The following is a 26,655-nucleotide window of genomic DNA, read 5'->3' as shown; positions in this document are numbered from 1 at the left end:
CAAGAACACCGCATCCCAATGTTAGGTACAAATTTAGAAAAATAGGGACTTGAGGCCTCCAGAGAGGCCAAGGGACTTTTTGGGTGCTCAGTGGACAAAAATGAAAAATTTTATTTTTATTCTTGCTATTTTTCATTTTTGTCCACTGAGCACCCATAAAGTCCCTTGGCCTCTCTGGAGGCCTCAAGTCCCTCTTTTTCTACATTTGTCTCTACCCCAATCTGTCCAACTATCTCTCACTCTGTCAACTTTCAGACGATCCTTGAAAATCATCTCTTCAGAGAAGCCTATCTGGCCCCCGCCTAACAACTGTACACTTGTTTTCTCCATCAGCCCATCCCCCACAGTTATTACCATTTGTATCTCTTGACCCTCCCTCTTAGATTGTAAGCTCTAACGAGCAGGGCTCCATGTTTCCTACTGTATTAAATTGTATTGTAATTGTACTGTCTACCCTCATGTTGTAAAGCGCTGAGTTAACTGTCAGCCCTATATAAATCCTGTATAATAATAATAATAATAATAAGAGTGATGCCACCTGACCTCCTAGAATCCTCACATCACCGTTCAAGTCTCCATTTTGTTAAAGCCCCTCTTCAGGACAGATATATAATATACTGTAACAATGAGAGGCCCTACCACTGTGAAAAGGGAAGTAGATATGGCACAGAGTTTGCACATATGCAGAGCGCGGAGCTACAGAATATTGATTCTGAATGCAGAAAGATGGTTGTTCAACTTTCTCCGGGTTTTGGTATCTCCAGATTGGGTTTTGGAGTTTGGAGATCTTAAAGTGTTTTGCAGGGAAGAAATCTCCAACCCAGTGTCCAGGTCTTGCAGGAGACCAGCAGACTGGGAGAACCAGGAGTGCCAAGACAGCAACACAAAAACACACAGGTACTCCGTTGCCCAGTCAGAGGGTTATTAGGAGGAGGAGCTGTGAGGTCAGTGTGATGTCATAACATTCTCTGACTCTGGATCGAGGGACACTGGGAAGAGGAGCTGTTGTGTCATAGGGTTCACTAACTTCAGGTGGAGGGACATTGGGAGGAGGAGCTGTGAGATCAGTGTGATGTCATAGGATTCTCTAACTCTGGATGGAGGAACATTGGGGGAGGAACTGTGAGGTTAGTGTAGTGTCAGTTTGATGTCAAAGAATTCTCTGACTCCAGATGGAGGGACATTGGGAGGAGGAGCTGTGGGGTCACTATGAGGTCATAGGATTCGCTGATTTTGGTTGGAGGGACATTGCAAGGTGGAGCTGTGAGGTCAGTGTGATGGCTTAGGATTCTTTGACTCCAGATGGACATTGGGAGGAGGAGCTGTGAGGCTGAAAGGTGAACTTTGTCTTTGGACTTTGCCAGGACACATCATATTCCTGTGATCTCCGTGTACTCCAGAGACTTTACTGTTCACAGTTTAGGATGAATATCAGAGACTGGGATCATTATGGAAAAATTTGTTTTCAGGACATATACTACAAATTACATTTTTCCCTCTTTCTTCCTATTTAAAGCTTATAAAATAAAGACATACATATTCCAATGCCCCTCCACTAATAAAAGTTGTATGATCCGTTAGTATAGACGCGAGAAGGTCATTGCTGGGAAAGGTGACATATCTCCAAAATGAAGAGAATGTTCCGGCCCTGTAAGTGGTGAAATGTTCTGACCCTGAAGGGGTTAATCTAGGTTTCCACATTATATATGTGTGTATCATCATCTGCTGGAGATAAAAGACGTCACAGTGACTATGAAGGAAGAGGACGGATATGACGGGGGTTACTGGGTGTAAATAGAAAATAAGATCTTATTACCTCCTCTGCTGCCACTTCCAGCAATGTCTTCGCTCTACTTCCTCCCAACTCACCTTTTCCTCTTTATACTTGACATCACTTCCTGCCTGCACCTGACTCACTTCCTGTCTTCCATAGAGACTTCCTGTTTGGGTAGAAGTGAGATCACCACCTTGTGGAGCTCAGAGGGACTGCAGCCCCGGGAAACGTCTCTTATGCCCCGTACACACGGTCAGACTTTCCGACGGAAAATGTGCGATCAGAGTGTGTTGTCGGAAATTCCGACCGTGTGTGGGCTCCATCAGACTTTCCGACACACAAAGTTTGAGAGCAAGGCTATAAAATTTTCCGACAACAAAATCCGTTGTCGGAATTTCCGATCGTGTGTACACAAATCCGACGCACAAAGTGCCATGCATGCTCAGAATAAATAAAGAATGAAATGAAATGAAAGCTATTGGCTGCTGCCCCATTTATAGTCCCAACGTACGTGTTTTATGTCACCGCGTTCAGAATGATCGGATTTTCCGACAACTTTGTGTGACCGTGAGTATGCAAGACCAGTTTGAGCCAACATCCGTCGGAAAAAATCCTAGGATTTTGTTGTCGGAATGTCCGATTAATGTCTGCCGTGTGTACGGGGCATTAGTGTGAACACGGCCTTGTGCTGTGTGTGTATATGCTGTGTACTGTATATCCTTATGGGGTCATCTCCACTCCCACCAAGGGGGATAGAAATATATTACTGCCTAGTCCAGCCTTTTTCAGTCAGGGTTCCTCCAAAGGTTTCTAGGGGTTCCTTGAGGAATGAACAATTTCTGTCTCTCAATAAAAAGTGGCATCAATGATCAGTCAGGGGGCAGTCTTCCCACTGATGCCAGTGTCCTTCTCCCACTGACCACTAATATGATCCTTCTCCCATTGGTCACCAATGTAATGGACCACTACACTGATCGCTGGATCTCTGTCATTGGAAACATGGTGAAACAACAAATACAGTGGGATGTTGGAAGAGCTGTTGATGTCAGTGTGGAAATTGACAGTACATGGGATGATGACACTGAAAGAACAGAACAACTTAGTTCTATGATATGATACATCAAGGAGAGAACAGTACAGGAAAGACTTTTCTCTCTAATGTCAGTAGAAGACCCGGAGAAAGCCTGTTCTGTGTTCTGAAAGAGTAGTTGGAACAGTTCTCCTTGTGTGTTGTTAACATTATTATTATGTAGCATTACCCTCTAAGGAGCCCATGAGTTTTTGGGTCCCCCTATAGTCTGCACAGCCAAGCAACACTTATTTTTCAACTTGTATCCAGACACAAGAAACAGCCCATGGGCTTCGTTTTTAGGAGTTCTTAGAGAATTCAACTTGGATAGGATAAAGGGGTTACGGGATGCGCAGCTTGACTTGAAAAATAACAAAATGAGGACAACTTCCTTCTCTAGCACATTGCAAACACAGATACTTGACTGTATTTCCTCTGGAACAGTAACAGTCTGTAATCCCCTAAAAAATAGTAAATGTGCCCGCGCTAGTATAGTGTCACATATAAATATATAATATATAAAAAATATTTTCACATATAAAACACATGTAATGTGATAAATAAAACCATACAGGTAAAATATAATGCAAATAACTATAAATGATAAACCACCAAGTGCATATAAAGGTGCAATCGTGGTAGTAACTAATAAAAGTGCAACGTGCTAAAATAAAAATATCAAAACACTTTCCAGTGACAAATGAGTGTATATCCCAATTAATAAATACAAATCACAAAAAACGTGAATAAATAGTGTCCATAAAATGAATAAACATCATGCTTCTTCTGATGGGTGTATATATCACAACACGTGAAAACTGTGCTCTCCCGTGACACCCCACATGTGCTTGCGCTCACCTTCAGTCCTGTGACACAGTAATTAAACGGTGTCAAAATAAGCATTGGGGCCACTCCTAGGCTCACTCAGGATACAATGATGCAAAGACACTCCTCCCAGGTGAAACTGCTAGGCTCACTCAGGTTACAATGGTGCAAAAACACTCCTCTCAGGTAAAACCAAGATCCAAAATCATAGAAAAAACAAACAGAGGGACTCCATAGTGCAATATAGCCAGGACATTTATTAAAGAATAAGCCCTCCAAGAGGGTACTCACATTGGATGGGTGCTAGAGTGCACCAGACTGTACAGGTAAAATAATAAGCAGCTGATCGTATGGCGTGCGGTATGGCATGTGCAATCCTCCTCCTCTGCTGACAGCTCCGTCCTACCCCTCCCCGACGCGTATTCGGCACAGGGGTTTCGTGCCTTCCTCATCCCCCAGAGGGGGATGGTGGTGGTGCCACAACACTGTAACCCCTCACAGTTACTCTTGTTGGGCACAGGAACGAGCCCTGCTGTGAAATACTATATCAAAAAATGTAATTACATGGCCCTGTTAAACAGGGGCAGAAAAATTAGGCCTTGGGTGGTGGTGCCACAGCACTGTAACCCCTCACAGATACTCTTGTTGGGGGGCAGGAATGGACCCTGCATTGAAATATTATATAAAAAATGTTAATTACATGCCCCTGTTAAACAGGGGCAGAAAAATTGGGCCTTGGGTGGTGGTGGTGCCACAACACTGTAACCCCTCACAGACTCTTGTTGGGCACAGGAATGGGCCCTGCTTTGAAATATATCAAAAATTGTAATTACATGCCCCTGTTAAACAGGGGCAGAAAAATTGGGCCTTGGTGGTGGTGCCACAACACTGTAACCCCTCAAAGATACTCTTGTTGGGTGCAGGAATGGGCCCTGCTGTGAAATATTAGATCAAAAATTGTAATTACATGCCCCTGTTAAACAGGGGCAGAAAAATTGGGCTTTGGGTGGCGGTGGTGGTGCCCTAAACCAAAAATATTGTTGGAAGCTAGCATCATCAAGATTGAGGAGGAATAGGATAGTCAGCATAGGCAGTCTTAGAGGGATCCCACATCCATAGAAAATTAAATCAGTTACATCAGCATCAGGTGCTTGATAGCTGCTGATCCAAGACTGATTAATTTTTATGAATGTGAGCCTATCAACAGAGACTGTGGACAGGCGCACTCTATGATCAGTTACAAACCCTCCAGCAGCACTGAATATGCATTCAGAAAGAATGCTGGATGCAGGATAGGCCAGTAGCTCACATGCATATTGAGCAAGTTCTGGCCAGTGGTCCATCCTCAACACCCAGTAACCCAGTGGATTCTCTGTTGGAAAGGTCACCAAGTCTGCTCTTGCCCCTAGATATTCCTGCACCATGTAATACAGACACTGGCGATGGTTGCTTGAACTGATCAGACCTTGGCGCTGAGGACTGAAAAATTGTTTAAAGGCATGGGTCAGCTGGTCACCTTCTCCAACGCTCTTCCTCTGACTGAACGAAGCCTCCAGCACCAGGAGATTGTAACCTCCCAGGGTCTAGAAATGCATTGCACAAACCTTTCTTTAAGGCCTCCTGAAGATGTTTCATCCTCTGCTCCCTCTGCGAAGGCAGGATGAGTTCTGCAACCTTACCCTTGTAACGTGGATCAAGAAGGGTTGCCAGCCAGTAATGATCCCTCTCCTTGATACCACGAATCCTAGGGTCCTTTCGCAGGCCTTGCAGAATCAGGGAAGCCATGCAGCATAAGTTTACAGAGCCATTCCATTCTGAGTCCTCTGGGTGACTAAGGATCACATGATCTGTAACAACCTCCTCCCAGCCATGTACAACTCCTTCGATTTCTGGGGACTGTAAACCATACCTTGAAGACTGCTGCTGAGTGTCATCCTCCATGTCCATGCTGACACAAAGCTATCTAGATAAAGGGGGCCTTGAGAGGTAAGGAAGTCCTCCTCTTCCTCCCGCTGTTCTGCCTCAAGTACCCTGTCCATTATTCCACAAAGCGTGTGCTCCAACAAGAAGACTAGAGGGACAGTGTCACTGATGCATGCATTGTCGCTGCTCACCATCCTTGTGGCCAGGACAGTGCATGCATCCTTGATCAGTAGCCACCGGCGTGGCAAAAAGAAGCCAAGCTCCCCTGACCCTGTCCTGGTGCCATACTTGCACAGGTACTTCTTGATGGCCCTCTGCTGCGTGTGCAGGCCGCTGCAGCATTGAGTGCCACCTGGTCACAAATGAGGCGGTTGGTGGGCAGGTTGCATTCCCTTTGAGTGCCGAGCACTGGCATTGTATGACTGGCGGAAATGACCACAGACTTTTCTGGCCTGCCTCATGAGATCCTTTAAGCCTGGGTACCTGCTCAAGAACTGCTGCACCACCAAATTCAAGACGTGTGCCAAACATGGGTCAACTGTCCCTGTCGGAGGGCGGAGAGAAGGTTGGTGCCATTGTCGCATACAACCATTCCTGGCTGAAGCTGGTGTGGCGTCAACCACCTCTGAGCCTGCCCCTGCAGAGCTGACAGAATCTCTACCCCAGTGTGGCTCCTGTCCACTAAGCAGACCGACTCAAGCACCACATGCCATCTTTTTGCCTGACTGTTTGCGTAGCCCCTTGAATGCTTGCGGAGCACCGCTGGTTAAGAGGACAAATCTGCAGAAGAGGCCATAGAGGAAGAAGAAGAGGGGTGGAGGAGAGAGCTATGGCATAATCACCACTAGCATTTTGAAAGCGTGGTGGCGGAACAAGCTCCAAGAATATTGAACCCTGTCCTGCATCCTTCCCAGCTGCCAGCAGAGTTACCCAGTGCGCCATGAAGGAAAGGTAACGTCCCTGCTCATGCCCGCTGGACCATTAATCAGCAGTAATATGCACCTTATTGCTGACCCCCCTGTCCAACGAGTTCAAAACATTGCCTTCCACATGCCGGTAGAGAGCCGGAATGGCCTTTCATGAAAAGAAATGGAGTTTTAGAACCTGCCACTGAGGTACAGCACATTCCACAAATTCACGAAAGGGGGCAGAGTCTACCAGCTGAAAAAGCAGCAGTTGAAGTGCTAGAAATTTGGCCAAGCTAGCATTCAGATGCTGAGCATGTGGATGGCTGGGACCAAATTTCTTTTTACAATTCAGCAACTGGGGTAGGGAAATTTGCCTGCTAAAATCAGATGCTGGTGTACTGCTAGTAGATTGGCTGCAAGTATTTGGGACACCTATAGTGGGGTTGGAGATCCCAGATGAGGAGCAAGGAGAAGTCCGCCTTTTTCTTTGATGTGGGTCTTTCAAGTGTTGTTGCCAATGGACTGCATGGCAGGTTGTCATATGTCTGGTCAAGCATGTGGCGCCCAAGCGGCTGCTGTTCTGGCCACGCTTGATCCGCTTCAGACATAGGTTGCAAACAGCAACGGTGTGATCTGCTGCACACGTGTCGAAAAAGGCCCAAACTAAGGAACTTTTAAAAGTCAGCGGGGAGTCAGCAGCACCCTGCACCTGCGGTGTGATGAACCCACAGAGGACATCCTGCCTCGTTGGAGTTGTGCCTCCTCCTCTATTTTCTCAGGCACCCAAGTAGAGTCAGTGACCTCATCATCCCCTCCCTCCTCATCACTGGAGCAAACTTGGCAGTATGCTGCAGCTGGGGGAACATGACTGCCAGTTTCTTGTCCTTCTTGGGCACCTCTCTCTAAGCTCATGTTACTCCCTTCCCATTAGCACCACATCCCAATTGGCAAAAGGACTAACAAGAAACTATAAAATTCTGGGAGTTTGAAGGTGCTTCCGCAAGGAAAAAATTCACACCAGTTAAAAACATTACAGTTTTATTAAACATGTTAAAATTAATCCAATAAAACCTCATTTCATGTTACATGGTTTAATTGTCATAATTTCAAAGTGATTAGAGAATAGTTGATCCCAACATGTTTCACCCGAAAGGGCTTCCTCCAGGGGAAAATGACCAGCAACTTGAATAAGGAATACATTTTTAGTATTTTTCCATTTATATACACCCCCAAAAAAGTGGTTATTAAATACCACCAAAAGAAAGCTCTATCTGTCTCAAAAAATGATAACAATATCATTTGGGTACAGTGTTGCATGACTGAGTAATTGGCATTCAAAGTGTGGCAGCGCTGAAAGCTGAAAATTGGACTGGAATGGGGTGAAAGTGCTCAGACTTGAGGCGTTTCAAATAGAAAATACCACATTTGTCACTGGGTGGCTCTAATTCCTATAATACTTAGCTCCATCTACAGGCCAAAGGCGGTATTTTTCATTTGAAATCAATGGTTGGTTTAATATTGTTGACTTAATTAAAGTGTTTGTTACGCCAGCATTTCATATTCTTTATATGTGCCTGCTGTACCATGTACTGGTATGAGAAAGTCTCCTGTTCTCTTTGTATTGCTTCCTGTGTATTCGCTGGTGTTCCTGCCAGTCCCTCTGCTTTTCTTTTAAAAACTGACCACACTAAGCAGGAGAGCACACCATGCTATGATGGGAACCCCCCCAGCTCTTATGCAGCTGAGAAAAGAGGGAATTTGGTCACTTATAAAAAAAAAAAAGGGAAAGAAAAAATATATTTATAATTTTTCTTTATATCTTTATATAATTTTTCTTTATATCTATACAAAATGTTTTGCCTTTTATTTTCTATTTTAAGCTGAATGGACTGTTTTACAAGGTGATTGTTTACAATCAATTTGTTCTTCAATGTCCACTGTACTCATAAGCATATGAGTATGATCTCAGCTATTTGTATGAAACCATGCCCGATGAAAGAAAATAAAAAGTCTATAAATAAAAAAAAAAAAACGCGTTGGACGAACATGTCAAACATTTGCCCACCCATGACAAACTCTGGCCATATTTTAATTAACACTGTAATTTTCCTATGCTCGTCAGCTCCATCTACTGGATTTAAGGTGGTAATTTTCCTGAAATACCTCGATAAAGGAAAAAATATTGCAATACCAAATTATGGCCACTAGATGGAGCCAACAATCATAGGAAAACACTATGAAATATAATATGAACTACATTTGTCACATCTGGGCAAATCCTGGTCACATTCATTCAACAATTTAAAAAAAAATAGGTTTCTAAGGCTAGGTTCACCCCACATGCGGTGGGACTGCCTTGGGCAGCTATTCTAGCGTAGTCCCACTGCATAGACAAAGCAAATTATTTGTCTCCTATGTGCTCGGGTCACACCGTTGCGTTGCGGCAGTGTGCAGGCATGGTGCATGCAGAACTTTTTCCAGCACACCGAGAGCCAATTCACTCCCTCACACCACATGGCCAGCCATTGAACTATATGAGATGTCTGTGTGACATTTCAAAAAAGTTTAAAAAGGGAAACAGTGTGATGCACGGAGCTCAGCACATCATCACTGGGCTAACCTCGGCCCCACCGCACACCAGTGGCTATGTTGTAATGCAGTGGCTGGTGTGAACAAGCCCTACATGTTTGTGAAAGCTTGCACCGCAAATTTTTTTCAACCAACAAAAGTTAATGACTCCATTTTTGTTTTTCAACTGCTATCACTGGCCGACACATCCAGTGTACAGGGTACAACACTTCATCAATGTCCTTAGTGAGTGACGATTCCCTCACTCAGAAAAGGAAACTGGTTTCTCGCCCACATGCAATCTCTGATGTCTGTAAAGATTATACTTCTGAGAAAAACATTTCCCACACTCAGGACAGGAATATGGCTTCTCCCCTATGTGAGACCTCTGATGTGTGACAAGTTCTGATTTGTTTACAAAACTTTTTCCGCACCCAGTGCAGGAACACGGCTTCTCCCCTGTGTGGGTCTTTTGATGTATGATAAGATTGGACTTCTGTGAAAAACATTTCCCGCACTCAGGACAGGAATATGGTTTTTCCCCTGTGTGAGACCTTTGATGTCTGTCAAGTTTTGATTTTTTTACAAAGCATTTCTCGCACTCAGAACAGGAATACGGCTTCTCTCCCGTGTGAACTTTCTGATGTGTGTAAAGAGAGGACTTCTCTGAAAAACATTTCCCGCACTCAGGACAGGAAAATGGCTTTTCTCCTGTGTGAGATCTTTGATGGGAGACAAGGTTTGATTTCTCTACAAAACATTTCCCACACTCAGGACAGGAAAATGGCTTCTCCCCCGTATGAGATCTCTGATGTGTGACAAGTTGTGATTTGTTTATGAAGCATTTCCCACACTCAGGACAGGAATACGGCTTCTCCCCTGTGTGATATCTCTGATGTGTGTAAAGATGTGACTTATCTGAAAAACATTTCCCGCACTCAGGACAGGAATACGGCTGTTCCCCTGTGTGATATCTCTGATGTATGGAAAGATTGCACTTCTTTGAAAAACATTTCCCACACTCAGGGCAGGAATACGGCTTCTCCCCTGTGTGTGATCTCATATGCTCATTAAGAGCGGATTTAAATTGGAATTGCTTCCCGCACTCAGTACAGGAAAACCTCTTATCTGTTGGAAGGACGGCACCGTCCCTCACAGTCTGAGGTTCCTCAGGATAGGAGGAATACGATGGTCCATCTACACTGTGTGGTGCCGGATGGACATTTGAGGTAGTCGGGTTTTCTCCTGGACTATACTGTGTGATGTCCTCATCTTCTACTTTACAGTCTGGAGACAAAGTGAGACAATCCTCTGAGGTTTTCCTCATCTCCCGTCCATCTACTAAAATACAAATAAAAAGATTATTAATAGACATCAGCAGATTGGTTCCCCTAAACCAGGACTCCGCCCACATCAGGCAGCTTTGTCTCTGAGGATCTTACAATTCCCCCCTCAAGGTAACTAGTAAATGGGTCCTCTGATCTCCTACCAGTTAATTTCTTTATTCATGGACCTTAGTCAGAGAGTGAGGAAACAACGAGGACTGTATTTTATAACACTGATAGTGATGAGGGGGATTATAGGACGAGTGTCCCCACCCCCTCTATCACTCATTGCCATCTTCCCAACACAAGAAGTCCTACACTTCCTTATTTAGTCCATGATTTAGTCAAGAATAACAGCGAGGCTGAGCCCCACCAGAGGTCAGAGCAGTGTCGGAACTACCAGGGTCGCAGCAGTCACACTTGCGACAGAGCCCATCCATTCTGCCACTGTGGAACGGGGGGGGCGACCGCCACCTGCTCGCCGATGAGGGGAAGCTGAGCACCGTCACTGTGGACCAACCCACCTATCCTCTCCGCCCATGGCTGCAGAATGAAGCCATGTAGGAAGGCGAAAACTGAAGGACAAAGTCAACTGACCAGCTGATGACCAATAGAGTTAAGGGGGAGAGAGGAGACCCCATGTCAGCAGAGCCATCACTAGAGGCATGTGAAGAGATATACTGAGGGGGAATCCATCGACTGCCAAAGTGAGAGAGTAATTGCCAATGCAACTGATCCCATCCTCCACCACCTCTGCCTCTTACTGATCCCACCCCCCCACCACAACAGATCTCATCCCTATCCCCCTCATCACCACTGCGGTAGAGGTGATGGCGGCATAGGGATGAGATCAATAGCAGTGGTGATGGAGGGGATAGGGATGAGATCTGTGGTGGTGGGGGGGTGCGATCAGTAAGAGGCAACAGTGGTGGTTGGGGAGGATGGCACTGCCACTGATCTCATCCCTATCCCCCCTATCACCTATGCCACTGATCCCCCCCCCCACCACCGTTGCCACTGATCCAACCCCCCTCACCACCACCACTGCCACTGATCCCATCCATCACTGCCACTGATCTCATCCCTATGCCCCCATCACCGCTGCCTCTGATCCCACCCCCCTCACCACCACCGCTGCCAATGATCCCCACCCCCCCTCACCACCACTGCTGCCACTGATCCCAAATACCACTGTCACTGATCTCATCCCTATCCCCCATCACCCCTGCCAATGATCCCAGCCCCACACCACCACCGCTGCCAATGATCCCACCCCCCCTCACCATCACCGCTGCCACTGATCCTACCCACCACTACCACTGATCTCATCCCTATCACCTCCATCACCACTGCCACTGATCCCAACCCCCCTCACCATCACTACTGATCCCACCCCCCTCACCATCACCGCTGCCACTGATCTCATCCTTCCCCCCCCCCATCACTGCTGCCACTGATCCCACCCCCTCATCCTATCCTATCCCATCACCACTGATCCCCCCACCACCACCACTGCTGCCACTCATCCTATACCATCCCATCACCACTGATCCCATTCCCCCTCCCCTGCTGCCACTCATTATTATTATACACGAGTTATATACCACCCCCTCCCTTACATTCTAAAGGGAGGGTGTGGTGGTACAAAAGGTAATAGATGCGGGGAATGATTTGATGGGGGTGGCTCGGGGACAGTTGTTAGGTGGGTATGGGATAGGCTTCCCTGAATAAGTGAGTTTTCAGGGATCTCCTAAAGGTGATCCTATACCCTTCCCTATCCCCTAATCCTATCCCATCCCATTCTCCCCTCCCTCCACTACTACTGCCACTCATCCTATCCCATCCCACCACCCCTGATCCCATTCCCCCCTCCGCCACTCATCCTATCCCATCACCACGGATCCCACTCCCCCCACCACTGCTGCCTCTCATCCTATCCCATTCCCCCCTCCCCCACCACTGCTGCTGCCACTTATCCTATCCCATCACCACTAATCCCATCCCCACCACCACTGCTGTTACTCATCCTATCTCATTCCATCCCACCACTGATCCCATTTCCCCTTCCCCACTGCTGCTGCCACTCATCCTATCCCACCCCACCACTATTCTCATTCCCCCTTGCCCACCACTGCTGCCACTCATCCCATCCCCCCACCACCGCTGCCACTCATTCCATTCCCCTCCAATGCTACTCATCCCATCCCCCCACCACTACCACCACTGCCACAGATCCCATCCCATCCTCCCGGCACACCCAGCAAACAACATAGCAAGTAACCCTGGCAGAGATCTTGCTTGACCCAGGCATGGGGCAAAAGACCCAAGATACATAACCCAGGTGCCTAAATCGATAAATCCAGTCTAGATACATAAATTGTGTCTGTAGCACAGATAGGAAGATTATCCAAGAGAAATACAGGAATAGAGGAAGGGGAACACAGCGCAGGAAAGCATACCTCTAAACCTCCCTGGATTCACCCGGGACTGTCACAGGGTTTGATGCAAGTCCAGGCATCCCAACAAATGAAGGGTTTGTCCCGGAGTGGAGCCCAGTGCTGGAACAAATTCCCCGTGAGCATGCACTAGCGTTGGCACCAGTAGCACCCACACCCTGCGGCTTGTGTGGGGTGACTGGGGTCCAGCAAGCATAGCTGTGTAAATGTGACAGGCAGCTGGTGGTGAGAGATGCTGGCTGCCTCACACATACACAGTGGCTTGCAGCTGAACCCACCTCCTCCTCCTCCTTGGCTGTGATGCTTTCCTGCACAGACAGGAGGGGGGAGGCGGGGAGGAGTCATGACAGGCGTGAACTGGGCAGGGTGGCAATTGCACCCGGCCGCTCTGATGCCAGAAAAAGACATGCCCCTTAGGCACCTGTGTAGTTCCGGACAGGACACCATTTCCTAGCAACCGGCTGGGCTCATGTGACCGCCCAGCTCCCTCTCTCTCTTCCCTCTCATCTTCTTGTCCATGATGGAGACCCCGCCCACTGGTCGCTGGACTCAAGAGCGGAGATGGAGCCACCTGCTGTCAGCCCGAAGGTACCTGGATGGGGGTCACATGTAAACGGGGGGAGGGGAGCAGTCAATGGGGAGTGTACAGAGTAAAGGGGGGAAGATTGCGGGGTGTAAGAGTAAAGGGGGGGATAGACAGAGAGGATGTAAGGGTAAAGGGAGAATAGACTGGGGAGGAGATGATTTTTGCTAGAAGGTGGAATGGGGGGGGGTGTATGTACTGGGAGGGATTTTGGTTAAAAGTAGGAATGGGGGGGGGGGGGAATTTGACCCCCTGTACTCTACCCTACTGACTCCCTGTCCTCTGTACCCTGCCCTACTGACCCCCTGTCTTCCGTCCTGCTGATCCCTGTACACTGCCCCACTGACTCCATGTCCCTTGCCCTACTGACCCTTGTCCCCTGCCCTACTGACCCCCTGTCCTCCCTTCTGCTGACCCCTGTACCCTGCCTCACTGACTACCTGTCCTCTGTCCTGCTGACCCCCCCCCCTACACTGCCATGCAAACTCTTCTCCCCTGCCATGCTGATTCCTGTCCTCCAGCCTGCCCTGCTGACCCATTTTCTTCCCTAATAAGCCCTGCTCTCCACCCAGCTGACTCCTGTCCGGGTTTTATTTAACCAAACTCCTTAAGCCCCTCTCACTGTTAAGAGTTTGACCACATCCACATTTTACAGCAGCGCGCTACGTGCGCCGAAAATCACTTCCTCCCTCCACTGTCCCTCATTCTGAAGTTCAAAAGTTGGGAGGTATGGGAAAGTGATCGGGGTATTACAGGCTGATATCACCCAGTCCTTGCCTATTCTGGATCAATCAGTGAGCAGTATGGGAGGAGGAATGTATTTAGTGTTAATGACCCACCTGTGCTGATCTCTGTAGGAGTGTCCTCCTCATTAAATGGCCCCGTTATTCCATCCTCCTCCATAAACTGCTGATCATCCTTCACATACCTCTCTTCTTCTTCAACCTCAAATTCTATATCAATTGGATCTCCACTCTATAAAGAAAATGAGAGAAAATATCATCTGTAAAATATCAGCTTTAATATTGTGACATCAGTTTAAAAAAATACACACATCATCTCCATAAGTCCATGTTTTAGATGCTTCGCCCAACCAACCTTGTAATGGTGAGGTATGGTGTGACCTTCCTCTGTGGAATCCCGGGAATACAGAGGATGAGGACATCTCTCTGGAGGGTTCCTGGTATTAGGTGGCTCCATCATATCCTTGTGTCCTTCTATAAACTCCTCCATCACTCCATACTCCTCATCCTCCTCTTTATACTCTTCTTTGACAACAATATTATCAAACCTGAGGTTTCCACTCTGAAAAGATACAATAAAACATTAATTGTAACAAACATGCCTTGTATAAGTCACAACAGGCAATAATTGTCAATCATCTACCTGATGATGGTGAGGGATGGTGTGACCTTCCTGTGTGGAATCCGGGGAATACAGAGGACGGGGACATCTCTCTGGTGAGTTTCTGTAGCTGGATGACTCCACCATGGTGTCCTGGTAGAGATCTTTGTGCTTCTTTAGAGACTCTGACTCCTCCATCACCCCATCCACATCCTCCTCTTTTATCTCTTCTTTAATATCAACATTAGAATCTCTCAGGTTTCCACCCTAAATATATAATAAAAATGACGTCAATTGTAACAATGCAGATAATGTACAGATCCTAATGATATTTTCAGTGATTGTTCTTCATCTACCTGATGATGGTGAGGGATGGTGTGACCTTCCTGTGTGGAATCCCGGGAATACAGAGGACGGGGACATCTCTCTGGTGGGTTTCCATTACTGGATCCATCTGTAGGAAACACACACACTGACTGAATACATTGTTTCTATGTGTTTATCAGATGATGGGGGATCTAGGTGGACCCTCCGTACTGCTCTCTCCTTTACAATAAAGTCTCCTCTTACCCGGTGATGTGAGGGGCGGTTGACTGTCCATCATGACGTCCTTGTAGAGATCCTTGTGTCCTTCTAAATACTCCCACTCCTCCATGGAGAAATAGACAGTGACATCCTGACACCTTATAGGAACCTGACACACACAATGATACAGTCACCATCCAGACACATCCCTTGTCTGTTACTGGATAATGTCCCAGAATTCCAAGCAACGCTCACCTCACTCGGTGATCTTGCTGGTGACCCTGGATGGGAGGTACACTAACTGACACTGACATCACCAGTGACACTAATACAGTGATCAGATATAATACTATACACTGTCACTGTACTTATGACACTGGCTGGGAAGGGGGTTAGTATCAAGGGGCAATCAAGGGGATATACAGAAAATATGTGCGCAACCAATACACATGGAATTAATATATAAATTGCTTGAAAAAACAAAAGTCCACATCTAAAGGTGTAGAAAAGAAAAAAAAAGTCCATAGATGCTCTTATTGTGATTACAGCCAAATCCGTGCTTGTAAAAGTGCTCTCTCCCACAAGAAAGGAATTATGCGCCTCTTACCAGAAGGAATGGATCCCAGGTAATAGGGATCTCACACTCTTTGTTACAATTAGAAGCCAGCTGTGATGTTCCACTTCAAAAACTTAGGTAAGGACGCTCCCTCTTAGTGAGATAAGGATTCCGCCTAGATATTAGAAAGTATCATACAATCCTGGTTCCGCCGATCATCCCGTTAATTCACAGACACTTTATAATTTCATATGGGTGTGCAAAAAAATGTTCTGCTTCAAGGGAATAACTGTGTGCCCAACAAATGTAATTTGTGTAATATGTTCTGCTTTTACATACAGATCTGGCTGTTTTTTCTCCCTGCTGGTCAGGGAGAAGAAACAGTCAGATCACTGTTCTGTGGGTTTGTAAACACAGAACTGTGTGCTGTGGTTGGCCACAGCCGATCAGCAGGTTTCAGCCATAGATCATTGGCTGAAACCTGCTGACAAAACCATATTGTGTCTAATCACAGCGCGGGTCAGTAGGGGGGCGCTCGTGTGTGCATCCCAAACCTGAAAGTAATCTTGTAACATAGCGCTTTAAGAAGTAAACATCCCTTGTAATAGGAATAGTGCGTGGCAGGTCCTCTTTATGGAGAGATGTGGGGTCTATAAGACTATAAGTCTATAAGACCCCACATCTCTCCTCCATGCTGGAAAGCATCAGATCAAAAATAAAAATGAAAGATCTGATGCTTTCTAGCCGAGTCCCCAGCTTTGTTTACTACCGGCGGCCCGGACGTGACGTCATAACATCGCAACCGGGCCTCCGAGAGTGATAGAGATTGCCGGGGACCATCTGTCCCTCTGTTTTCTCTACGACTTCCTTCCGGCGCCAGCGGATTCGTTCTCCGGGTCCCCGATTGCACGGGAGAGCCCGGAGAAGCACCGGAGGACGCCCCCACCTATCGCTGGTAAGAACGATCAAGAGGCTGAACTGCCGCTATGATCGTTGTTATGGTGTAGGGAAAAAAACGATATCTGAATGATGCCTGCAGCTGCAGACATCATTCAGATATCACCACTGAAAGCTGAGGACGTCATATGACGTTCAGTGGTATGGAAGTGGTTAATTTAGGTTTCCACACTATATATGTGTGTATCATCATCTGCTGGAGATAAAAGACATCACAGTGACTATGGAGGAAGAGGACGGACATGACGGGGGTTACTGGGTGTAAATAGAAAATAAGATCTTATTACCTCCTCTGATACCACTTCCAGTAATGTCTCCTCTCTATTTCCTCCCGACTCACCTCTCACTCGGAACTTTCTATCTGTATGTGACATCACTTCCTGTCTGTACCTCACATCACTTCCTATCTATATTCCATAGAGACTTCCTGTCTGGGTAGACAGGAAGACAGCACCACCTTGAGGAGTTTAGGGGAACTGAAGCCCAGAGAAACTCTGTGTGAACATGGCCTTGTGCTGTGTGTGTGTGTATGTACTGTATATCCCTATAGATTAATAGTTGCCAACTGTCTTGGATTTTCCAGGACAGCCTCGCTTTTTAGCTATTGGTCCTGTGATGTCTGTATCCGGAGAATCACAGCATGAACAGTAAATTTGCCAAGGACCAGGCAATGGGCAGTGCTATCCCTGTGGCGTCCGATGATGAGTGTATGGCTTCTCCATCCCTGCCAGATAGGTAGAAGTTATTGCTTCTCCCCCTATATATCCTGGATCTCTGAGAGGTGGCAGCACTAGGGTTGCCACTTTTTCTTCAAGCCAAACCCGAACACTATAGTGGCACACAGCAAAAATGTATTTTTTTAGCATACATTATAAGATTGTAACAGACCTGGGACACTTTTGGGCGCTCCAAAGACAACCGAGAAAGGGTTAAAAACTCTGCAGAGGCGCTTTGCCGGTGGTATAGCCGCGCTGCCCCATTGATTTCAATGGGCAGGAGCGGTGTATACACGGCTCCGAAGATGCTGCTAGCAGGACATTTTTCCCGTCCCTCGGGGCTTTCACACTGGAGACACAGCAGCGGCTGTTTCGGGTCAGTTTGCAGGCGGTGTGAAAGGGGTCTAACAGTAGCACACGTGGAGTGACACAACAAGTAACTTTCCCATCTGCCTTGTGGTCACTGATCCCAGCACCACCTCTTCAGGCAATACCAGCCCACCTGTCTGGAGCTGCCTCTTTCACCAGCCCTCCTGGCTGTCTCTCTCTACACCAGTCTGCCCGACTGACTCTTCACCAGCCCACCCAGCTGACTCTCTGGAGATTTCTCAAGGGAAAGGTAGAAGACTTAGGCCCACTGCTGTCTTCGAGGTAGACTGGCTACATGTGGCAGTCTCACCCCCTTTGTTGGTCCCCACCAGTGTTGAGCTACTCACTCTGTCCTCTCTCTTTGCTCCCCTGCCTCCAGGAAAGCTTCCTCCTTTGTGTCTTTGGCAGGATTCTTTCAGCACCCGAACCCTGGCCCAAGGCAGAACACCCCCCCCCCAAACTAAGGGGCACCCCTCAGGGCCACAGGCAGCCTCCTCAACACTGCATCTCCATCTTCCACCTGACTGCCCTGCTGGCATGGGCCATGCCTATTTATAGGATAGTCTCCGCCCCCTGCCCGTCCACTTCTGGGGATTGGCCGAAGCCCCACAAATTATGTGTATTACGTCACTTCCGGGTTCAGTGCTATCATTCCTGACCACTGTGGCCAGAGAAGCTGCAAATGGAGCATGATCTGCTCTCCATTAAATAAAGTTAAGTGAAAAAAGAGAAAAACTTTAAAGAGGAACTGCAGTCAAGCTGGCTGAATAAAAATAAAAACATCAGTATGCAGTCTAAACATTGTACAGCAGCATTTGGAAATAGTAATGAATATCGGCTTACTCTTTCTGTGTAAAACCAACTTGTTTCTATCCCCCATGCTGCTATTGTGAGCAGCCATTCGTAGTGATGGCAAATGCAGCCGGCAATAATGCTAATCGCTCGCCAGCCCAGTGAAATATCGCTCATGCGCAGAAAAAGGGGCCCCAGGCTGCGCATGCGCAGTAGAAACAGCGCCTCTGTTCCGATGTGTAATGCCGCGTACACACGAGCGGACTTTACGGCATACGTGGTTCAGCAGACCGGAGTCCGTCAGACAATTCAATTGTGTGTGGGCTCCAGCGGATTTTTTTTCCTCAAAAGTTCGACGGACCTAGAAATGAAAAATGTTTCAAATCTTTTCGACGGACTTGAGTCCAGTCGAAAAGTCCGCTCGTCTGTATGCTAGTCCGACGGACAAAAACCGACGCTAGGGCAGCTATTGGCTACTGGCTATGAACTTCCTTGTTTTAGTCCGGTCGTACGTCATCACGTACGAATCCGTCGGACTTTGGTTGATCGTGTGTAGGCAAGTCCGTTCATTCAGAAAGTCCGTCGTAAAGTCCGTCGAAAAGTCCGCAGGACAAAGTCTGCCGTAAAGTCCGACCGTGTGTACGCAGCATAAAGGTCACTATAGCAGCGGCAGGGAACTTCCTCCGTGGCTGCTATAGTAACCTGTACACAAAGGCCTGGGAGCGCATGCGCATAAAGGGCTCAGCTCGGCCGCCCCTGCGCAATCGATCCTTGCAAGTCTCCTCCTATCTCTGCCTTCATCCGGCTCCCTCCAGCCCTCCTCTGACTCCCCCCAGCCCTGCTCCACTCCCCCCTAGGGTTGCCACCCATCCTGGATTCACCTGGACAGTTCAGGTTTTGATTCATGTGTCTAGGATTCAGACTCCCTGCAACCCGGACACATTATTCAGACTGGACTGTGGCCCCCCAACTTAGGTGTGCCTGGGCACACTCTAATCACCCAGTGTAGTGCAGATTCCCTCTGCTGCCTGGGTTGCACACACCTACAGTATGCTCCCCAACTAACCAAGCACCACAACCGCCAAGTGCATAGGCCGCCTTCCATAGGCCACCTTCCTCCCTTCTCTCGCTTGCCTCTGGGCGAGTGAGTGCACTATGGTAAAGGGGACTCTGTGTACTCAGATGTAAGGGTTGCTCTGTGGACTCTGATGTAAGGGGTGGCTTCGGGAACCATGATTTAAGGGGGAAGGCTAACAATTCTGATGTTAGCTTTGGTGAAACCCCCTTACATCAGAGTTCCACACCGTTCCCCCTTAAAAAAAATAAAATAAAATTGCCATGTGCCGCTAAAGTGTTCGGGTTTGGCTCGAAGAAAAGGTGACAACCCTACCCTGCCCGCCCCCTCCCCTGCCAGCGAACTCTTACGAGAGTAAGAAAAGTAAAAATAAAAAGTAGAAATGAGCAGTCCTGGAATATCGGACGTTTCTCTGTTGGGAGTCAGTGCGAAGGTAGGAAACACGTCATTCGCCTAGGCTATTTACCAGCAATGAAAGTGGAAGTATATGTAGCAAGGTCCCAGGCCTCCTTCGGTCTATTGAGAACCTCCAGGGCTATATATAGCTGACATCCTTCTGTATATGGTGGGTTGTGAGGCATAGTGAGTGCAAAGTAGTTAAAGTCATTGGGCGCCAGACACTTTTTGAATGCAAAAGAGATTTTTATTTCTCTTAACAGAACTTTGGGAGAGAGGGTTAGGGCCAGGACACCCTTAGGTAGTTGCAAGATTAATTGGCAGACTCTGAGACTTCTACAGGAGGACAGCCATGCAGGGAAAGGCATTCAGCAAAACACCACATCTGCACGTGTAGAATCGCTGTCTCCTATGGCAACAGTCTTTAACAGTTCCTAACACAAAGTGTAACGGTTCCTTCACCTCTACTACAATCACTTCTTGTAGTTCTTCAGCTCACTGAGCTCCCAGTCTCTCTCACTAGACTAGACGATTCTCTGCCACAGAACCCCTTGAGCTCCTCCAATCTTCACCGTAGTATCTTCCTCAAGCGTCACCCCCGCTTCTCTGTTGGGTCCCTAGCTTGGTACTCCAGATACTTCTCAAGCTTCACCCCACTGGCCTGCTCGGTCCCTGGCTTGACACACAAGGCTGCTCTGCAAGCGTCACCTCCGCTGGCTGGGTCCCTGACTTGATCACCACCTGAAGTTTCCTGATTCTTCACCGTGCTTAGCAATGGCGTCACTAGGGGGGGGGGCAGAGGGGGCCCTGACCCCTCCAACATTATGCTGTGCCCCACCATGTGCCACCCCCCCCCCCCCCCCCAATTAAAAAAAAAAAAAAAATTTTCTACAAAAAGGTCTTTTTGTTTACATTCATAGCGGATGTACTCGGGCCACCGCTGGAGTAACACAGTCTCTATTAAGAGTCAGCTCCTGCGGGTGATTCCTCCCCCCTCCCTCTGCTCGCTGACACTGCATAATGCGAGCTCTCACACAACCATGGCCGCCAATCTGCTCCTTCCCCTACATCCTCATTGGCAGGGAGAAGAGCGAGTTGCAGGAAGGACTCCACCAGGACTCTCAGTTACTGAAAAAACAGACTGATTTCTCCCGTCCTTAGGACAGGAGAACCAGCCTGTAAATTCCAAGAGATGCCAGACCAGCGCTGTCAATAGCAGGGGCAGGACAGCAAGAGGAGGCTGGGGAACTCCACAGTGGCAGAACACCAGGGCCCGGTGGCAAGACAACCTTTGCAACCCTGATAGTTCTCCCACTGCTTTGGACCCTTATATTTTCTTGGTATGCTGGTGACATATATTTCTTGTTTTCTGCCACCCTGGGGGGCCCCAATACAGTAGGAAGGGAGCTCACTGCAGAACATGTGAAAGGGCCCATTGTGGGATCGTAGTAAAGGCCCCAGGATATATATAATTGCATTTCATAGTTGCCCCCCTACTTTTGTCCCTGTCCCCCCATGTGCCCCCCCCTAAATATGAAAGCTGGAGATGCCACTGGTGCCCGGTTGGTGAGAATACTGCTCCGGTACTTGCTTCAGTTACTCACTGTGGTCCCTGGTAATAAGGTGGTTGGTCCCGGGGTGGCGACAGCTTCCCCTCTACTTCCGACCATGACAGGTTCTCCAGGCCGGCAGAACCGTCAACTGTGGTTGGACTGCAAGCCGCAATCCCAACCCTGCACTGCTCTCTTGCTTCTGGATGTGCCCAGGATAGGCCCAAACTCCGGCCTAGCAGCCCGGGCAATACGACACACTTCCACCCAGACAGCTGTCCAAGTGGAACAGAACACTGATCACCTGACTCCACCCAAATATATAGGTTCTCCCAGCAGGCCAAGGGATCTAAGAAAACCCCTGCTCATTGGCGGAGATACCCCATATACCCATATTCTGACCTTGCATTGCCCTTCTCTTATCTAATGCCACCAGGTACCCGGCCACCTAGCGCCAGAAGAGAAAAGTGCAGCAGTGCCAGACTTAGGAAGGAATCAGATGATCCCTTATGCCGCGTACACACGAGCGGACTTTACAGCAGACTTGGTCCGGCGGACCGGACTCCGTCGGATAATTCAATCGTGTGTGGGCTCCAGCGGACTTTTTTTCCCCAAAAGTTCGACGGACCTAGAAATGAAACATGTTTCAAATCTTTCCGATGGACTCGAGTCCGGTTGAAAAGTCTGCTCGTCTGTATGCTAGTCCGACGGACAAAAAACGACGCTAGGGCAGCTATTGGCTACTGGCTGTGAACTTCCTTATTTTAGTCCGGTCGTACGTCATCACGTACGAATCCGTCGGACTTTGGTTGGTTGATCATGTGTAGGCAAGTCCGTTCATTTAAAAGTCCGTCGGAAAGTCAGTCGAAAAGTCCACCGGACCTAGTCCATCGAAGAGTCCGCTCGTGTGTACGCGGAATTATGCCGCGTACACACGAGCGAACTTTACGACAGACTTGGTCCGGCGGACCGGACTCCGTCGGATAATTCAATCGTGTGTGGGCTCCAGCGGACTTTTTTCCCCAAAAGTTCGACAGACCTAGAAATGAAACATGTTTCAAATCTTTCCGACGGACTCGAGTCCGCCCGTGTGTACGCGGCATAACAATTAGCCAAGGTAGCTACTCCTGGCAGGTAAATTTTGGAGCAACCCTGCCTAAACTCCAGGGTGCTACATAAAGAAAATGAGGTATTTACTGCCACTAAATGATCACCTCCATATCAGCGTGTCCTGATAACCTCCATACCAGAGGGGTCACGATCACCGCCATAGCAGATGATCCTGATCTCATACCAGCCTTACTTCATACCAGCATCCTGATTACTGCCATACACCATACCAGTGGCCTGATCACCGCCATTCCTCATACCAGCATTCTGATCACCACAATATGCCATACCAGCAATATGATCACCACCATAGGCCATACCAGCAATATGATCACTGCCATACACCATACCAGTGTCTTGATTACCACCATTCCTCATACCAGCATTCTGATCACCACTATACCCCATACCAGTGTCCTGATCATCGCCATACCCCATACCAGTATCTTGATCATCGCCATGCCCCATACCAGTGTCCTGATCACTGCCATACCCCATATACCAGTGTCCTGATCACCACCATACCCCATATACCAGTGTCCTGATCACCACCATTCACCATACCAGTGTATAGCAGATGATCCTGATCTCATACCAGCCTTACCTCATACCCGCATCCTGATTACTGCCATACACCACACCAGTGGCCTGATCACCGCCATTCCTCATACCAGCATTCTGATCACCACAATATGCCATACCAGCAATATGATCACCACCATAGGCCATACCAGCAATATGATCACTGCCATACACCATACCAGTGTCTTGATTACCGCCATTCCTCATACCAGCATTCTGATCACCACTATACCAGTGTCCTGATCATCGCCATACCCCATACCAGTATCTTGATCATCGCCATACCCCATACCAGTGTCCTCATCACCGCCATATCCAATACCAGTGTCCTGATCACCGCCATACCTCATACCAGCATCCTGATCACCGCCATACACCATTATAATCACCACCATACCCCATACCAGTAAGCCTGATCACTGCCATACGCCATACCCCATACCAGCATCCTGATCACCGCTATACCCCATACCAGCATCCTGATCACTGCCATATCCCATGTCCTTATCAGTGTCATACCAGCATTCTGATCACCACCATACCCCAAACCAACATCCTGATCACCGCCATACTCCATACATGCGTCCTTATGGCTGCCATACCAGTATCAGTGTCAGCAGAGTCAATGACAAATATTACCACTCTCCTGGTGCTCCAGGGCCTCCAAAAATGTCATAGGTAGTCAGGAAATTAGATGCATAGTTTATGCCCCTAGAACACCTTAAGGTGGCCTCTGTGTGGTTAGGCTGTGAAAAAGTCTCACACATGTGGTATCCCCCTTACTCGGGAGGAGTAGCAGAATGTATTTTGGGGTGTAATTCTAAGTATGCCCATGCCGTGTGCGAGCAATATCCTAATATTAAATTGACAACTTTGTGTAAAATAATTAATTTTCATTTTCTTTTAGCATTTTCCAAAAACTTGTGGCACAAAAATGACATGGGGTGTTTTCTCTCCAAAATGGGGTCATTTTGTGGGTGTTTCTACTGTCCTGGCGCTCCACGGCCTCCAAAAATATGATAGGTAGGAAAGTAATTTATTCCCCTAGAATGCCTGAAGGTGCTCCTTGGATTTTGGGCCCTTCTGTGTGGTTAGGCTGTGAAAAGGTCTAACACGTGGTATCACCACACTTGGTCGAAGTAGCAGAATGTGTTTTGGGGTGTAATTTAATAGTATATCCATGCGGTTTGTTAGAAATATCTTATTGACAACTTTGTGTAAAAAAATACATTTTCATTTTCTTTCCATATTTTCCAAAAAAATACATTTTCAAAAGACTCATTATGCCTTTCATTTTGTGGGTGTTTCCACTGTCCTGTTCCAGGGCCCCAAAAATATGAATCAGGCAATCAGGAAATTAGATGCACATTTGATGCTCCTAAAATACTTGAAGGTGTTCTTTGGATTTTGGGCCCCTCTTCGCATCTAGGTTGTTGAAAAGTCTCACACAAGTGGTATCCATATACTCAGGAGTAGCAGAATGTTTTGAGGTGTAATTCTAAGTATGCCTATGCTGTGCGTGAGATATAACTTGTGACTGTCCTCTGCCTCCTCACTGGTGATCCCCCTGTCCTCTGACTCTCCACTGGCGATTCCACTGCCTCTCCACTGGTGATCCCCTTGTCCTCGGCCTCCCCCTGTCCTCTGCCTCTCCACTAATAATCCACTTTTATTGTACCTCTCCACTGGTGATCTCCCTATCCTCTGCCTCTCCACTGGTGATCCCCCATCTTCTGCCTCTACACTAGTGATCCATGCCAAGTCAGCAGCGACCCCTGTCCTCTGCTCTGCCAGCAGCGACCCCTCTCCTCTGCCCTGTTGACCCCCTCTACACTGCCCTACTGTTTCCTGAACAATCCCCTGCTGACCCTCTGAACACTGCCCTACCAATTCCCGTACAATCCCCTGCTGACTTTCCATCCTTTGCCCTGCTGAATCCCCCTCCCCTGCACTACAAACCAATAGCCTCTATACACTGCCCTACAAAACTGGTGTCCCTGTACTCTGCCGTGCTTACCCCATGTACACTGCCCTACAAATGGTTGACCCTATCCTCTGCCGTGCCTACCACTCTGTACACTGCCCTACAAACTTCTGACCCTGTCCTCTGCGTGCCGGCCTACAGAAGAAGCCCAATAGGAGGGCATAATGCATATGGCTGGGATGAGCCAAGACCGTGCAATCACACAATAGTTATCAAAGCATCAGCGGTGAGCAGAGATAATTCAACGCTTGTATTTATGCTATACTGGTAAGTTTGTATAATCCTTGTTTTTAAAGAGAATAAATAGTTTGAAAATAGAGAGCACTATGGTTCTCCCTTTTTTTATCTCATGTTGTGTTCTAATGGATGAGGAACGAACATAAGGAAACATTCTGAACACCTGAATTGGAACCAGGAGGAGCAGGAGTGGTAGTGGGAAGCTCACAGGAGTGTTGTAGAGGCAAATGAGATTCCGTAGTGGGGTCTGATTCTGAAGGTGAGCAGACATTGCAGTTAGAGGTGGAGGTTCACAAAAAGACACATTTGTGAAGATTTTAGCACTGTCACTTGTTCAAGACTGAGTGGTGTGATTTCCGAAACTTATATATAAAGTATCTCACAAAAGTGAGTACACCCCTGACATTTTTGTAAATATTTTATTATTATTATTTAAAAAAAAATAGACCTCTAAATAGTTTCAAAAGATTACACCACAAAACATACTCCAATGAAAGGTAATGACTCCATTTTTATTTTTCTACTGCCATCAATGGCCAACACGGTACAACACTTCATCCATGTCTTTGGTGATCTCTGATCTCCTTATGAACGGTTTCTTACATGATGAAGATCAGCCATGGAGTATATCTGAGGTGTATATCAGGGTGTGCTTCTTCCCCACATGAGAGCTGTGATGTCCAGCAACATTCATATAGAAGACATTTCCCGCACTCAGGGTACTAATACACCTCGAGGGTTGTGTGGGATCCCTGATGTACAGGAAGACAGGACTTCAGTGAGGAACAATTCCCTCACTCAGGAAAGTGACTTCTCCAATGTGTGGAAAGAGTGGACTTATATAAAAAACCTTTCCCGCACTCAGGACAGGAATACGGCTTTGCCCCCGTGTGCAATCTCTGATGTCTGGAAAGACCGGACCTCTGTGTAAACAATTTCCCGCACTCAGGACAAGAATACGGCTTCTCACCTGTGTGCAATCTTTGATGACTGTAAAGTTGTGAATTCTTTGAAAAACATTTCCCGCACTC

At 47.5% G+C, this 26,655-nt stretch overlaps 1 protein-coding gene across 1 annotated transcript in view; it reads right to left on the bottom strand.

The window, feature by feature from the left end:
- Positions 1-26,655, bottom strand: part of LOC141121574 (uncharacterized) — a 94,420-nt gene that overhangs the window by 35,603 nt on the left and 32,162 nt on the right. Inside the window, 6 exon segments of the mRNA XM_073611209.1 lie at positions 2,744-2,855; positions 9,334-10,408; positions 14,271-14,406; positions 14,530-14,736; positions 14,818-15,042; positions 15,132-15,229. Coding sequence (XP_073467310.1) covers positions 2,744-2,855; positions 9,334-10,408; positions 14,271-14,406; positions 14,530-14,736; positions 14,818-15,042; positions 15,132-15,229 — 1,853 coding nt within the window.

This window comes from Aquarana catesbeiana, unplaced genomic scaffold (genome assembly GCF_042186555.1).
Source record: "Aquarana catesbeiana isolate 2022-GZ unplaced genomic scaffold, ASM4218655v1 unanchor225, whole genome shotgun sequence".
NCBI lineage: Eukaryota > Metazoa > Chordata > Amphibia > Anura > Ranidae > Aquarana > Aquarana catesbeiana.
Note: the sequence above shows the minus strand (reverse complement) of the source record. Positions and strands in the feature narration are given on the sequence as shown.